The sequence below is a fragment of the Larimichthys crocea genome, chromosome III (assembly GCF_000972845.2).
Source record: "Larimichthys crocea isolate SSNF chromosome III, L_crocea_2.0, whole genome shotgun sequence".
In the NCBI taxonomy this organism is placed as follows: Eukaryota; Metazoa; Chordata; class Actinopteri; family Sciaenidae; genus Larimichthys; species Larimichthys crocea.
Window position 1 is genome coordinate 33,827,442 of NC_040013.1, and position 16,671 is coordinate 33,844,112.

Consider the following 16,671-nt stretch of genomic DNA (forward strand, 5'->3'; position numbering starts at 1 on the left):
GGTTCACAGAAATAAAACGTCAGGAAAGTATTAAGTTATTGACAGCAATTTGATTACTGACTCTATTCTTGAAGCAACCATTTTCCCTTTACTCCATTTTAAAGTTTAAAGTGATGAATAAATCAAATTTATTCTTGAACTTGCCTTGGCTCCATCAGGTCCACTCATTCCAGCCTCCCCATCAATGCCTGGCTCACCCTGATAGACAAATCATAAAAATGTTATGGTTGTGATGCGTTTTGGTGTTACAGTAGAGCAGTAATCACAGGAAACAAAAACAGATGTGTAACAAGCCAAACATTGGCAAAACTAGATTTGAGTACATATTGAACAAATTTATCACTCGGTTTACTCTTGTTGCAAATAAAGTGCCCACTTTTGAGGATTTATGAAGTTTTGCCATAATAAGTCTAGCATAGAAAAAACAACATGGGATACTCACTCTCTGGCCAATCAAACCCTGCTCCCCGATGTTGCCAAGTAGACCAATGTCACCCTGTCAGGAGAACAAATGTGATGGGTAAGTCACTGGTGATATGTTGTACCTTCTGATGTACAACCTTTGTTTTCACGTTTGCTACCTTCATAACACGCAATCTCTGATTTCTGATTACTGGTTGTTAGTAGGATTACCGATGAGTCAATAGTTTGGTCACATATCAATGTTTAAGTCTCTACATAGCTAGTGAGGTAACTTCTCAACTAACCAGCTCAGTTATTTATCACTATCCCAGCGCTACTTCCTCAGCAAACTAATGATCCGTCCTGCAATCTGACTCGAGACAAAGCTTCCAGTTAGAAATTGCATACTCTTTTTTCCATTTGGCTGAAATTGTGGCACATTTTTAACACTCAAAAAAAACCTTTGTGCACAGAGCAGAGATGAGTGGGCGTTATGTGAATAATAACAACATGAATACATTTATAGAGCACAAAATAAATTTGCTCAAATTCAAGTATTCTCTGCATGATAACTATTTATCTACAAAATATAGTGATAATATAACATTTCTTGCTTTTTAGGATTGAGGCCCAAATATAGTTCCATAGAGTAGGAGGTGCTCCCCCTATGGCCATAAATAGTTACTACAGCAAAGGCTTTTGTAATGTTCATATAAAACACGAACATACAGCGAGTACACATCCACCAGTCCAATGTCTCATTAATCAATGTAAATGTCAACAGCATATCAGCATCTTCACCTTCTCTCCGGCTTCACCGGGCAGTCCTCTCTCTCCAGCCTTGCCTGGCAGCCCCTGTCAAAAAACAGTCACAGGCTTTAGCATTCAGTGCTAACGTAAAAGTCAGCTGGCAGTTCTTACACCAGCTGTTTGATCAAACTCACCCCTGGCCCCATCTCTCCCATTGGTCCAATCGTTCCTGGTGGCCCTGCTGGTCCCTGTGGAAAAACAGAGGCACCCACAAAAAGGTTAAGAGTGGTTTCTAAACTTGGACAAACACCCTTGAAAGTGACAGTAAAGGAGAAAAATGTGAAAAGAAATAAGAAACAGGCAAAAAGTGTGGATTTGTGGAGATAAGTTAATCTGTCGGGCTAAGAGCCTTCAAGACACAGGAGCCAAAGTTTCTGCAAGTGATGGAAACAGGCCAGCTGTTATAGAGACACATTCAAGCTACAATAAAGCTGCCTCTTCAGGAAAGAGATGGTGTAAATCAAATTGTCTCAGACTCACTACTTCTCTGCTTGTGTCTGTGAGACTTGGGCAGAATAAAAGAGAGAGGATTAGGTTGTTCAGGGCTTTTTGACCAGGATATGAATTTCTAGGAAGCACTGAATAAAAGGTGTCAAAGTGTTAATTCTGAGTTTATATGCAAAAGAAAGGAGCACGGCAGGAGCTGGAGGACCACAGGTCAATATAGATAATGAGACACTATGATTTCTGCTTATAGATACTGAGAAAATCCAAAATAACATATATTCAAGTAGGGAAATAATAAACTCACTGGCTCTCCTATGATTCCTTTGGCTCCTGGTGGTCCGGAGGGTCCTTGAACACCCTGAAAAATTATACAGCTGTTTATATAACACACACTACTGGTATTCATACACATGTTGAAATGTTACAAAATCTACTACAATAACTAAGTGTGCCACTCAAGCCTCTCTGGTCCACCATAGTTTCCCAAAATGAGTCCACCCCAAAAATCAAAACATGAGACCTCTGTTAGCCCCAATCACTTACTGGAAATCCCTTGGGCCCATCTTCACCTGGTTCGCCAAGCTTTCCCTGCAGCAAAATGAATAACAGAAATAAATAAGTTTTCACTCTAATATTAGAGTAATGATGTTGATGTTGATGACCATGTCAAATTTATGAAGGTTTATATAGGCATATTTAGCACATGACTAGGGCTCGGTTCACTTTCACAAGAGCAAAAGGACACAAACAATAAATCGCAACAATCACAAATTCTAAGCGCCCAAGGGTTCTTCAAATTATATATTTATGTATGTATCTTCAAATTCCCAAACATTCAGCTAATTGCATTTGAGAGACCCAGAGTGAATGTTTGGCCTTCTAGCTTGAAAATTAAGTAAAACATAAAAAAAACAGCAACTGAAAGTAATTAAATACATTTACTCAAGTACTATGTTTGAAGTACTATTATGTAGGATGTAACAGCATCTATTGGTGTCTCTTTCCCAACGTGAAGGAGAAACAGTGGCCACGTAACACACAGAAAATATAAAAGGACTATTTAAAGCCAGTGTTTTGTTTGCCATGTTGTTTTTACAGTAGCCCAGAACAGAAAAAGTCCAGGATTTTTTGGGCAGTCCTAAAGGATGGCACGATGACACACTGAGGCCATCCTGAGCATACCCCTGCACCACTATCAGAGATTAATTCATCTCACTCAGTATTTTCTGAACTCAGCTTGACTGCTCCCATGAGTAGACGTGGCTTCATCGCATTCAGTGGACACGCCCCCTTTTGTCACCTAATTTCATAAACTTGTTGATATTTTTAATTTGGCTGGGTGGTTAATAACACTTTCTTCTTTGTTCTGACAAACTCAGAACACATATTTATTCTTACTTTACATAGACTTCAAATATTTCTATTTTGTGACAGCTGTAACACTTACTAGTTACTTGAATAGGATTTTAGATGTAATGGCCTTATATGATGTACTGTTGTAGATTATACACAGTATATAACAGTATATAAAATATTTCCATTATCTCAATCCAAAGTATACTATATTATATAATAATTGCTGATGTTTGCTGATGCTTATGTACATACTTTTTTTTTCTTTAGCTATATTTATTCAGGGGGGTTCACTGAGAGCTTCATACCTGGAAGCTGTCCAGTACAACCATAGTCTGACCTGCTGGCCACTGAGCTCCAGCAGCTCAACTGGAGCACTCAAGGGCACCTCAGTGATGGTAATGAGAGAGTGGAAAGTGCTGCCTTTCACTTTCCCAACCCAAATTAATAATGCTGGCCCGGGGGAGTGAATCATGACCTCCTGGTCATAAGGTTGCTTCCGTAACCGTACATGCAGGACTTTAACTTGTAATGGAATTGCTATATTACAATTGTTAGAATACTTGTTTCAGTACTGTTACCAGGGAAAACTAAAGCATAGTTATCCTTACCATCTCCCCAGGGAGGCCCAATTTTCCTGGTGGACCATCAGGGCCCTGCAAAGAAAACATTCAACTCAGTTAACTGAGCTTCCTGAAATCCCCCAGAGTTAAAATGTTCCCGACTGCCAAACACTCCCAGCACCATCAATATTTTAGGACTCTTTGATTTAAGGTTCTGTTGTTAGATTTGTTCTTAACAGTGTCCTCTAAAGAGATTCTTTAGATGTTAAAAATAGCTAATAATTACAGTCTGCAGAACAAAGCTGCTTGTAAAAGTTCTCACGATTTTCCCCCCCTACATTACAGAAACTTGCTTTCAGTGGGGAAGATCCAGTGTGTGCAATTAGGAAATTGAAGGCCAGACATTGCCCTAAGGCACCTTGGCATGTAAAGTAACGTTATCAATAAAGAGCCTCAAAACTGAACTTGTTTGCAGAGAAAATAGTTTATTAATCGTCAGCTTTCACCTTCTGACCATGTGCTCACCTTTACTCCAGTGGACCCTTTGTCCCCCACTGGGCCATCAGGACCCCTCAGACCCTATACAAAGAAATAAAACGTGTCATTGTTCAGTAGCTTTGGATAATTTGGCCTTTAACTGACCTAAAGCGCATGTCGTTTGACATATTAAGTCAATGCATTAGGGAACTTAATCTCCATGTTTGTCAACCCTATTTATTGGAGACTTGGAGGCACTTCTCTCGGTTTCTAATTGTGCACTGTGGTTTAGCCCGCACTGTAGAGACACCATCAAAGATTGAGGCGATTTTTTGCAAATACTTGGCATCTGCAAAATAGCTACAAAGCATGCCCAATCCACACTATGTAGACTTTGTCCCCGTCTTTCCACGATCACACACAGTGGTACCATCTGCACACTGGAGTTATTGTAAAGAAGCCTTGGGGAAAGGTCACAAATCCTGTAGCTGATTCATCCTTGCCAAAGTGAACTAAACTCTTTACTGCTGTTACATTTTAAAAGACTGTCTGTGTCCTCTGTTGGTTGTTCATGTAAGTATCTTCTATAAAAGTTAATCTAAACAGAGCCAGAGCAGAATACAGCTCTACAGTATTTGTGAAATGATCTGTCTTGTTTTAAGTTATTGTCACTTTTTAAATAATTTTGAAAAAGCACACAGCTACAGCTGAAACTATATCAAAAAAGTTTTTGGATGGTAAAGCAATATTGACTGAATGACTTATTAAGATTGACATGTTTTATGTGCAGACATTTACCATCCATCCCTCCCTCAATAATTAGTTTTTCAGATCCATTCAACCTGAAAAGGCACATTAACTTAAGACTCACCCATTTTCCTCGGCTTTCTTTTAAACTGCACACATTTTAGGGTTTTTCACTCGAAACCCCTTCGATAAAATGATGGTAATGGCTTGCTTACATATCTGAGAAAAGTATCACATTAAGATTGAAAAGCTGCTTAAATTGAGTGGAGTCATACTTGATGGGGGCATACAACGTTCAAATTTCAAACAAAATGAAATGACAGAGTGACATGATATTGAAGTACGACTACACTTTAGAAGTAAAACTTAACAATTGGGGTTGGCCTTGAATAGACAAATATAAGTGTAGTAGAGCTGAAAAGGTGATTTTATAAGACCTGTTCAAGATGTGAGAGCAAAAGTAAACAGGATTGGTTACAACCTCTAAATAACTGTCACCACTTTTCTTGGCACCCTATAATTCATTTACTGTGCTACACGTAATGCTTTCACTCCTTTCCGAAATACACATAGACCACATTTTAGGAGCAGATGTACGTCTAGCAGAATGAAGCTATTAACTTCTTTTTTGGATGTAATAGCCCAAATGCAAAACATTGGGCACATTAAGGTTGTTACTGGTTTTCCCTTTTCTTGCTGCCTGAGTATTAAAGTGTGACAGTGTAATAAGGACATTGTTGTTTCAATTGTGCTGGTCTTAATTCTATATTCCAAGGCCTTGATGTAATTTTCTGCTATTAAAGTTATTAAATGTTACATTTGTGATATTAGAGGAGCCGTGTAAAACCAATCCACAGAATGAAATGCTTTTAATTATACCACTTATTCATGTTAGATCAGTTATTCATTTCAGTTCAATGATCCTGCTGTGCAACCAAGTGCTATTTTCCCAAAGTAGAAAACTTAATTATGGAAAACCCAATGAACACTGGAATTATCCTGAGTTGGCAGACAAAGCAACACACACAAATTTCCATGTACAGAAACTCCAGGGTGTTTTACTGTATGTAGCAAGATGTTGGGAAGACCTCTGTGAATCTTATAATTCATGTGCTTTACTAATACATATCCATCTTGTTGTATCTTTGTAGAGATATACAGTAACTGATGCTAACAGCTGTTTTTTTTTTTGACAAGTTAACCATTTTAATTATGGTATCACAATTAGCACCGAACATAAACTCCAGTTGAGGCTGATGAAAATTTGCAGTTTTGCAAACTGAAAATAAAAAAAAGGACTTTGCATTCCACAGACCTAGTATAGCTCAGAGAGTATAAAGTGAATCGTTTTGTAATATTTTTTGATAACAAACAATATATATGTGTCACCTAATGGTTATATAATCTTGTAAGACCCATTCAAGTTACTTACACTCCTGCCTTTAGGTCCTCTGATGCCAATGGATCCCCGCGAACCTGGGGGCCCCTGAATGTGTATGAAAAACATTTCTTTGAGTTTCACTCAAAGTTGAATGTAGGTACATTGAGCATAGTTAGAACATCCATAGATTACAATAGCCAACTTAAAAAAAACAAACATATTTTAACAGTACTCAGCAGTTCAGTATTTTAATATAATGTAAACTAATTTCTTATAGAACCTTTTTGTGTGTGCCAGCAACCGGTGTGCACTGAAATCACACTAATTATCAAAGCTGATCTTGCTTTTTCTGAACTCCTAACTTCTTTCTTTGCTGTAGTGATGTAGATGTGTACCACTGGGTGTGTCAGGACATTGTGACATCACCGATGGGTGTGGTTACAATTGCAAAAAGGCACATTTCTGACCACATGTGTCACTGATGTTTGGTGAAAGCAGTATAAAACACTGCTTTTGAGCCTTGTATCAGTATCAGTACATCAGTATGTATTATGTATCAGACATGGTCCAGTTATAAAGCCCAAACAACCGGACAGTGTAATCTCTATGTATCTCTATGACACTGATAAGAGTAAACTTACTGGGATCCCTTGTGGTCCAGGTGTCCCAGTTTCTCCAGGTATTCCAGTGTGACCCTGATGGATACAATATTACTCAAATGATAGCTATATGATTTATTGAAGGAATCATAGATTAGACCTCACATTTATGACATAACTGCCCATGTATTATCTGACTATTAAATGATTACTGTGATTACTTAAAGGACCAGTGTGTAGGATTTGGTGGCAATGGCGGACTCTGTGGTAGAGGCTCATTTTAAGATATATAGCATTTCTTATATTCAGGTGATCATAAATCATACATACTGGACCTTTAAATGAGTCTCTCCAAACAGATCACAGCCCCATCCCTGATATATATGAAGAATTAAATGCCCCTTGGTACGAGAGATGGGGTCCAGACTTACTCCTTACCATCGGCCCAGATTCACCTGGTGGCCCAGGGGCGCCTGTTTTCCCTCGATCCCCCTGAAGAACCACAAACCGCAATTAGAGAAACGTAACATGCAGGGATGCAACTAGTGGTTATCATTCACTGATTAAGCCTTCAGTCTACAAAATGTCAGAAAAAAATCACAATTTCACAGAGCCCAATGTCTCCTTGTTGCTGGTTTTGTCTCACCAAAAGTCAAAACTCAGACATATTTCATTTACAGTGACATAATGCGGAGAAAAGCAGCAAATCTGCTGCAAAGCTGGTACCAGCATTGATAAATGATCTAAAAGAATTCACTGGTTATCTTAACTTGCTGTTGACGTATTGTTTTAACTCTAATCATGTGCTACATCAACAGAGAGCCATTTAACAGATTAGAATGGACGTTGGACAATGACAAATTGTGATCCTGACAGAGTGTGGCATATTGACAGCAATTGTAACCTTTTCTCCGGCGATGCCCGTCTCTCCGACAGGCCCGACAAAACCAGGCAGTCCCTAAAGGAGAGAAAACATGCTGTCTTAACTGTCTCTTAGTTCTGTATAGTTCTATTCATGCTATGATTTTTTAGGCTGTACAGCTTTGGGACTCCAAAAAAGCAGACACACACAGAGACACACAGTGAGCATCAGACAGAAATCAACAGAGAGAGTAGAAAAAAGCCTTTACCCTCTCGCCAAGCTTTCCGACCTCACCAGTTATCCCGGTCTCGCCCTACAGCAAAGCAGACAATTAGCATATCACAAACTTATTCATGCTTTTCGTTTTTAGTCGAAATCAGTTGAAATATGCTCAGAGGCTCGTTTCCCTGTGGTAATGGAGAATTAACATCTAATTTACACATATTCAGATGATATATTATCATAAAAGAAACCCGGCGAGAGAATGTTCAGTTAAGGATGACAGTGTGTCGGTGGTGGATGTGTTATTAGGTGTTATTAGGTCTGACCTTGAGTCCATCTGGGCCTGTCAGTCCAGGGAATCCCTGCCTCCCAGGCCTGCCCTGAACAGAAAGCAAAAATGACACAGAGAAGTGTGCTGCAGCTCCACACAACAAACAATAAACTCTCTGTATATCTCCTGTAAAAGGTACAGTCTGTGAGCTTGCTGTCCCTCAGGAGGCCACAGCACAAAACAAACCAGCAACCAATTCTGAAACAAAAAAAGCCTTTTAAAGGAACTTAATGATCCATAAAACAAAGAGGCGTTTGCAGCATCAAAGGCTTCTTATTACTCACACAAGTCATTGGGTCATTTGTGTTTGTTTTCAGTAATCACTTGTGGGTTACACGTTTGGGAGATAGCAGGCTGGAGTCAACCATTGCAAAAATAGAGTTTCTTTGGAAAAGTCTTCTCTATTGTTTAGCCTGGGATGACTCCAAACAAACACTTGTTTTTTTGTTTTTTTTGGAACAAGATGGCTATTGTAGACTTCTGACTGCAGAACAGTTCAAAGGCATCTTATGTGTCGCTTAGTCCTAAATTTGTCCTGCAGAGCTTCTTTGTCCATTATGTTCTATGATCAGATGCTAATAATTGAGAAAATAAATCTATGTATGCTAAAGAGATATTTTAAAAAACAAATAACAAAGGAGGCTGGTTGAGTTTCTCCTTAATTCAATAACTTTCACTGAAACATGAATAGATTCCAATGTCATAAATTACTGTCAGGATTTAGGTTAAAAGTCACATATATTTTAAACAAATCAATCATCGCACACAGCTATACATAGACAGGTTCTTTTGTTTGTGATGATGTGTTTTGGTTTATTTTTTATGACAAAAAAGAAAATAGCAATTTGCTGACCAATCTGGTAATATACAGACTATACAGCATCCAATAGGAAGTTTTTCAAAACAGCTGTAGAACAATAGACATCAGTCAGCCAAAGTACTTACTGGTCATCACGGGTTATAGTTAGGCAGAAACACATGGTGCGCTGCGTAACCAAGTATTGTGGTCTTGTGTGTGGCTCTTCAAAGATAATTGTGTTATTGTATTTTCTAACTGGTCTTGAGTTGCTTATCCAATCAGCACTCACCTCGAGTCCAGCGGATCCAGCTGGCCCAACTGGCCCTTCATCACCCTGACGAAAAAAAAAATTGTCACAAAAGATCAAGGGGAGACAAAACTTAAATCTTTTATTCATTTTCAGAATATATTAAGTCAATCTCACCTGAAGTCCAGGTGTCCCTCTTGGACCTGGCAACCCTCTTATACCTTGCTTTCCCTGTGAATGAAACACTGAGTGAACTTTCACTTCTTTTCTACTCACAGACAACTCACATCTAAAGCGTTAATGTCGCTCTGCTAACCTTTGGACCCTCAGGGCCATTTTGTCCTGGTGGGCCAATGTCACCTGGAAAACCCTGTAAAAAATGACAGCTTTATCGCCGCACAGTAATATACTTAATGTACACAGTGTTGTATTAACAATTATAGGATAATATAAATATAATATATATAAAACAAAAATAAATATTTAGTAAATATCTGTCCTACCTCAGGACCAAGAGGGCCAGGTAAACCAACAGGACCCTTTTCACCAGGTTTGCCCTAAGAAATGTCACATAAATAACTTTAGGCAAATTGCATAAACGGTTTATCATGTGATATGTCACTGAAACAGTTTGATATAACCCTAAAAGAGCTCATGATAGATACCGAATCACTGTGGCTGAGGTAGGAGGAAAGAGCTATGTCCTCTAGCCAGTGAGTGTGTTTTCCATCTCAGATCAAATCAGATCAGAGAGCACTGAAAATATTAGGAACAATCAAGACTGCACGAGTGCCAACTTAGGTAGATTAGTCTTAGAGCTAATTCAGCACATGCACTGGGAACCACAATGCACCGGAATTTGCAGGGTCTTGATCTTTGATGGGTTGTTTATGTCACAGCATGATTAGCGTGCATTTCTTTGACCAAAGTTCTGTTCATTCATGAGTCACCCCAAAAAAGCAGTCTGCTCAGAGCTTACTCTGTGCTCCATTAGATAGAAGGCACTTCATTTATCTTTTCTTGATCACTCGGAAAAAGCTGCACAGTGCTTTACATACTGAGAACACACAAACAACCAAAGCAGTCCAGCATGAAAAGAAATCTCTACATCAGCATATGTTAGGAGTCAGTTAAATTATAATAATGTATTGAATTCACCAACAACTTAGTTAATTAACAGACTAGAGATTAAACTTTTTTTTCCCGCTGCTGGTACTGGGTGTTTGAATGGAGCATAGAAATTACCTGTGGTCCAGGTTTTCCCTGAGGACCCGGTAACCCAGGTGAGCCATGGATACCCTGTAACATAAAAAGCCCAGCTCAGCTTAAAAAAAAAAGTCAACACGTGGGTCAAATACCAGCTAACAAATAAAGTCACATACATGAACATGCTGTTTAGATAGAGAAACATACCAACTATCGTGTATCACCTGAGAACAAACAAACATACACCTACCTTGTCCCCTTGGAAGCCACACTCCCCTGGTTCTCCTGATAAGCCAACATCCCCCTGAGAAAGCACAAAGAAACATGAAAAAAATAAGAATGGTAGCTATATATATTTAGATAGATGTGATGTGCATTACAATGTGTTATCTGTTAGCTTTCTCTGGCATCAGATATATTTTGATTTGTCACATCACTAACATTCTTGTATACTGAAGTAGTCTGAGAAACACATATGCAGATCACCTTATCACCTTTCAGTCCTGGCTCCCCTGGGTTTCCAGCTACTCCCTTGTGAGCGAAATACAATTAGAAAGGAAACATGATTGTTGAGAAGTCATGGTGTTTCCTGTGCACTAGGATTTACATATTCGAGCTGTGGAATAACTATCAAAAACAATCAAAACAACAAGTGCAACACATCAAGTGCTATATGAAGACATTCTGGATCCAATTACCAAAATATACCCCATTTATATTGTATTAATAGCTAAACCAGATGAAGACATAATTAGAAAACTGCATCATTTACCTTGAATCCTGGTGGTCCAGGTAAGCCCATAATGCCAACAGGACCCATGTCTCCCTGCAAACAACAACAAAAAAACATATTTAGAACACTGACTGTTTATAAATCGCTCAAACCTTAATGATAATTAAATTTCAACTTTTACTCCCTCATTATTGTCATTGGCTATATTTATTTTACAACTGCTGTTATTACCCAGAACTAGAGCAGCTCTCAGTACCTATGTGACAATGATTACGTATACCTTACTTAAAAAAATTTAAAAAATCTAGGAATACAAGTTAACTAAGATGCCTTGACATTTTATGCCAGCTTTCAGTTTTCAGCATGGTTTTTGATACTCGGTACTTTGGACATATTTTAATCAGCGCTATAATAAAAATACTGAATTTTTAAATCCAGGACCAGAGATGTAAAAGAATACCTCATAAGGAATCAAATATTATATAATGCACAGTAGTTACAAGCTGTTTTCCCAAAGAAAGACAAACAAAAGAGGGGCTCGTAGAGACCGAGAATACAACATGCAACACAAGATATAAAATCAGTGAGGTGAATACCACTCCACTCACAATAAGACCAGGGACTCCACGAGGGCCAGGAGCTCCCAGTTCACCCTAAGAGGACAAAGAAAGAGATAAATAAAAGATGCAACACAAGCACAAGTCAGATGGAGCAGTATGGGGAAGATGCACATGAAAGCTTACACTATGTTTTTATATTTTGTTTGTTTACTTGTGTTTCCCTACACTATTCGCCTCAGTAATATATTTCTCCACTGATTTGAGCACAGTGAGTGAGCACTTGGCACTTGACACACAGAGAGGCTTGTTGTCTAAATGATCTACCCCGCAGCCACATGCCATGCCTACATCCTCTCCAAGCTGCGCATCCAATGGAGAGATGGATGACACACAGCGCAGTGCGGCCTTCCTGTCGATCCTCTATTTCTCTATGAATGAAAAGAGATGAATTCAGCCAAATGGGACATCCCCTTCTCACTGGGGGGAGAGGAAATGAGGCCTGGAGGAGACTCGTACAGGTCAGCCAGTCACAATTCAACAGTGACCCTGTCCATCACAAGCAGTGAGGGACAAACTAAAGCAAGCAAAACTGCTGATGCTGCCCTCTTATGGAGTATGGATTATGATGGGTGAGTGAGTTACTGGATGGATTTGCTTCAGTTATTTTTGTTCAGGAATAAAATGTTCTGGCTATAAAACGACATGGAAGCTCCAACTCTGTCAAGTTGGACTTTTTCTGAAATGTTATAACACATTTTTTGTTGTGTTTATTTTTTTTGTATTTGCCTGAGTGAACATGAGTGTATTTTTCATATCTAGTAAAGCACCACTGTACTACATTTTTATAAGACATCTGCTGTATTAAGCCTGAACTCTGGTGAAAGTCAGGTGTAATGTTGTGGACTGGTTTGGGTCCATAAAAGACAAACCGCACTTTGCTAAATGGGCGTTAAGGGTGTATTTATCTGCGTCACTTACTGGGTTCCCATCTTGGCCAGGACCTCCCCTCTCTCCAAAGTCACCAGGAAACCCCTGAGCATACAAAGAAACAAGATAGTCATGCAACCAAACAGTGCTTACACTGTCAAAATGCCATTTTAATGTTAAATTTATTGAAGCAGTTTGTCAGTGAAGTTATCACACCAGACACAGGGGATCAACAAAGACAACTCAGTTTTACATATATTGCCCAATTTCACACATCACAAATTTGCCTCAAGGGGCTTTACAATCTGTTCAGCATACAACACTCTCTATCCATAGACCCCCAAAGTGTTTCCCAAAACAGGAGTTTGCAGAGTAAAGCCAAGCAAATCCCATCAAATGCGCTCCCAGCACTTCATTCCTGGGAGACCAGCAGGAAATTCCACGGCTGAGTGTTTCTGAGCGACCGAGTGTCTGTGTGTGCACGCGCTGGCAGGGAACACTCAGCAGCCCGCGAACCAAACCCCCAGGACTTGCCTAAATGGCTGAATAAAGCTGCTTGGCTCAGGAACTGCTGACTGTATCCTTTTTTTGCATGGTGCTCGTAAATCCATTATAAAGGCAGAACAAGAGACATGATGCGTGTGCATGTCAACACGCCAAGGTCAACACGCAACCCACCGCTCATCACAGACTATAGAAGACGGGGCGCTGTGGTTAGATAGCAGAGGAGAGATCACTCATTCTCTGTCAGCAGACAGAAAGGAAAAGATCGAATGGAAGTATGAAGAGATATGATTGTATGTGTGGCAGACTGCTTTGGAACATTGTGGATGTGGATAAAAAGTAATAAGCAGTAATTGGGGCAACATGAAGCCCACAGGAAATGTGGAAAAGTTTGCCCTTTTAACAAAAATGCCAAAAAATGATCAGAAACACATGCAAATCTTTGTTCTCATATAGACTGAGCAACTGTGAGGGTGGGTGGCAAGACTCTTCACACTATGTGATCTGTCTAACAGGTCGTGCCAGTCTGCTATGTGCAAAATCTAACATTTACTAGATAAAGAAAAAGAAAACAAAGATATTTTTTTCAGTTTCCATCTGTGAAAACATCACAGGAGGAGGGGATGAATAAATAAAATAAAATACACGCTCAGAATTTGTTTTGTTTTTTTGTGGCTCAAGTTAGGCTTTGGAAAGTGTTAATCACATGCATCACTGTTTGATCGGGCGTGCAAACTCTTTCTCTCGTGCAGTTTTCCAGATTTTGTTAAACTGCATTACTGCTGACTCAGGACAGACAAAAAAAAAACTGTGTGTAAAGTGACTGACCTCACTTTTCGCCACAGAGGAAGAGAAATGGCTTGCTCATGACTTGGCTTTTATGAGCATATTTTCCGGTCTCAGTCGATGTCACTGAATGTTACTGCATAATAATATTTTTAAAAAAACATGCACAACCAGACAAGGCCTGGGAAAATATAAAATTTTACAAAAGTGGTTTTGCGCAGTTTTCAGATTTTCCATGTAAGCCTGGAAGGATGGGAAATTTACTTCCAGGCGCCAATGACGATAGACTTCCCTGATCTGTGGGTAGAGACTCCAGAGAGCCAAACCCATAACTGACACATTATTTTATCAGATCTAATGCAAAACAAGCACAATAATAAACACACTATAACATACCATGTTTCCTAATCATCTTCAACCAGTGGAAATTAATCATAAAAGATTTATAGATGAGGAGCTATTGGCTGTAATATTAAATAATAAAACTTCTAATTTTAAAAAGGGGAACTGACTAAGTAAGCTGCTAACACATGGATGTTTGTGTTTCCAATACACTGAGTTACACTCTTTAGGGTACATATTTCTCCTCTTATAACAACCCCTACACTGTGCCAGTGTGGAAGCTACAACTCTTCTTTGCAGATTTACGACTAAGGCTAGAAGGGGCTTCAGACTAAACTAGAGCCTCTGTCAGAGTAATGGTAATTTAATACACTTTAAAGTAGCTCTGCACTACAGTGAGAGTGCATAGATCAAGACAAAACACCCTCACTTCCATGAGGTTGCATTATAAATGTTCTCTGAGAAGTATGTTGAGAGAAAACTTTACCGGCCTACCCATCTTGCCCTTCTTCCCATGAATGCCAGGAATTCCCTGGAAACAGGAAAGAAAACAGAATTCAGTGATAGAGACGATAAGAGGCTAAAAGAGAGATAAAAGTGAATATGTAAAAACAGTCAAACGAAGTCTTTAAAGTCTTTAGCAACTTTTACACAGCAGAAACCCAACAAGTGAGGCAAAAAATTTGCCTCAAAGTTCATTTTTGAGAACTGACAAAACAAATTCAAACATTTAGTAGATGTTCTGGAGCTTTCAACACTATCACACCATGATCTTCATCAGAAGTAAATCAACTTTTAAGCTGAAATGGTTGAGAAGTCCTTGAGTGCTTAGAAAGATGGAAATTTCCTCTGCTGATAAAGATCGTGCAATATGATCAGAACAGAAATGGGCCTTGAGGTGAAATTGCTTTGTCAGCAAAGTCAAAATAAATCTCCTGTAAGGTGGCCATCTTAGGACATTTCAGACAGGATTGTTGCTCAACTTTCATCAGACTAACTATACTGTGTCAGCCTCAGCTGTACTTGAGTGCTTCCAGCTGAATGTTACATTAGCATGCCGATTTGCTGATGAGTAAGTCATTAGTTTCCGCACTTTAGATGATTGCATTTATTTACAATAATTGGTATCAGGACACAGACTCCACAAAACAGTGTTGGCATGGAGTTTGTTTGACATGCCATCTTTCCAAATGACTAGTTATACCCAAGAGAACAAGGTCACAAATAGAGGCTCTTCTGACTATCTAATCTAAACAACAGAATGCAGTTCCATCTAACATGTCAAAAAAACGAGACACGGTCTCATGATCTTTCCGACGAGACAGTCTGGATCTTCTTACATGTTTGGCAAACTAGGTGAAAGGTCAGGGTCAGGACAGAAAAAGGTGCACTTTATACCTAGATGTTACTTTTCTACCACTACTTGTATCCAATATGGAGCAGAATATTAGTCCTGTAGCATGCCATGTCACCATTAATCTTGAAGCACAGCTGAGGCTGTCAGTATTCAGTCATTATTTTTAAGACTTTGCTGTCATGGTGCAAATTTTGACCCGTCAATATTGGCACTATTGCATTATATATCCCCTTAGGACAATGTTGTAAATGTGTGTACCTAATTTCATGAAAATTCATCTCAATGTTAGTGACATGTTCTACTTATAGTGTGGACCTAATATGGTTAAAAACAAAATAACATGGTATGAAATTAAGTAATTAGGTGTTTGATCATGGTTCATGGGAATTTGAGTTCTGGCTGGTTTGAGTAAATTTGCCTCCCACATTTACCATTATCCAAGAGACTAGAGAGCTTTGAGCTATAGGTTGTCTTTGCCCTCTGTCTTGATCCAATACAACATAAAGGAGCTTTCACAACTTTTGGCTTATAATATTGACTTGACTTGAAGTGTGCCTGCAGTGCTTCAGAAATGAAATCTATTTCTGTTTCATCGTCATCAAGTGCAGCCTAGTAGGCATTTTCTCTCACAGCCACTAATACTCACTCTCTCACCATCAGGACCAGGAAAGCCAAAAAGCCCAGGGAGGCCAATGTGACCCTAGAGAAATGAATGAAAGACAGAGTGGAAAAACAGATAAGGCGAAGATAGATGGTAAAGCAAAAGAAGGTAGACAAGGGTACACAATGAGACTGGGCAGAGAGGGATAGGCATCATGATGAACTGTTAGGTGCCAACAACACAAACACATGTCTAAAAATCTCTTCAGCTGTGATGCATTGATCTGTTACAGCACCGCAGGCTTTTTGCTATAGTGGAGTGGTTTTGGAGAGCCAAGCCTTGAGGCAAGTGTATATGCCCATGGACTGCATGGTGCTGGCTTCCACGATGTAGTCCAAGGGCACATACCCTCACA

At 39.2% G+C, this 16,671-nt stretch overlaps 1 protein-coding gene across 2 annotated transcripts in view; it reads right to left on the reverse strand.

The window, feature by feature from the left end:
• Positions 1 to 16,671, reverse strand: part of col27a1b (collagen, type XXVII, alpha 1b) — a 59,734-nt gene that overhangs the window by 13,945 nt on the left and 29,118 nt on the right. For both annotated transcript variants that reach the window (XM_027278104.1, XM_019271839.2), the window contains 26 exons: positions 16,302 to 16,355; positions 14,786 to 14,830; positions 12,718 to 12,771; positions 11,788 to 11,832; positions 11,219 to 11,272; positions 10,933 to 10,977; positions 10,697 to 10,750; positions 10,486 to 10,539; positions 9,744 to 9,797; positions 9,557 to 9,610; positions 9,418 to 9,471; positions 9,283 to 9,327; positions 8,190 to 8,243; positions 7,910 to 7,954; positions 7,684 to 7,737; positions 7,218 to 7,271; positions 6,822 to 6,875; positions 6,232 to 6,285; positions 4,101 to 4,154; positions 3,624 to 3,668; positions 2,203 to 2,247; positions 1,964 to 2,017; positions 1,347 to 1,400; positions 1,204 to 1,257; positions 443 to 496; positions 145 to 198 (listed from right to left, as the gene is read on the reverse strand). In XM_027278104.1, the coding sequence (XP_027133905.1) occupies positions 145 to 198; positions 443 to 496; positions 1,204 to 1,257; positions 1,347 to 1,400; positions 1,964 to 2,017; positions 2,203 to 2,247; positions 3,624 to 3,668; positions 4,101 to 4,154; positions 6,232 to 6,285; positions 6,822 to 6,875; positions 7,218 to 7,271; positions 7,684 to 7,737; positions 7,910 to 7,954; positions 8,190 to 8,243; positions 9,283 to 9,327; positions 9,418 to 9,471; positions 9,557 to 9,610; positions 9,744 to 9,797; positions 10,486 to 10,539; positions 10,697 to 10,750; positions 10,933 to 10,977; positions 11,219 to 11,272; positions 11,788 to 11,832; positions 12,718 to 12,771; positions 14,786 to 14,830; positions 16,302 to 16,355 (1,341 nt within the window). The remainder of the gene's footprint in view (positions 1 to 144; positions 199 to 442; positions 497 to 1,203; positions 1,258 to 1,346; positions 1,401 to 1,963; positions 2,018 to 2,202; positions 2,248 to 3,623; positions 3,669 to 4,100; positions 4,155 to 6,231; positions 6,286 to 6,821; positions 6,876 to 7,217; positions 7,272 to 7,683; positions 7,738 to 7,909; positions 7,955 to 8,189; positions 8,244 to 9,282; positions 9,328 to 9,417; positions 9,472 to 9,556; positions 9,611 to 9,743; positions 9,798 to 10,485; positions 10,540 to 10,696; positions 10,751 to 10,932; positions 10,978 to 11,218; positions 11,273 to 11,787; positions 11,833 to 12,717; positions 12,772 to 14,785; positions 14,831 to 16,301; positions 16,356 to 16,671) is intronic.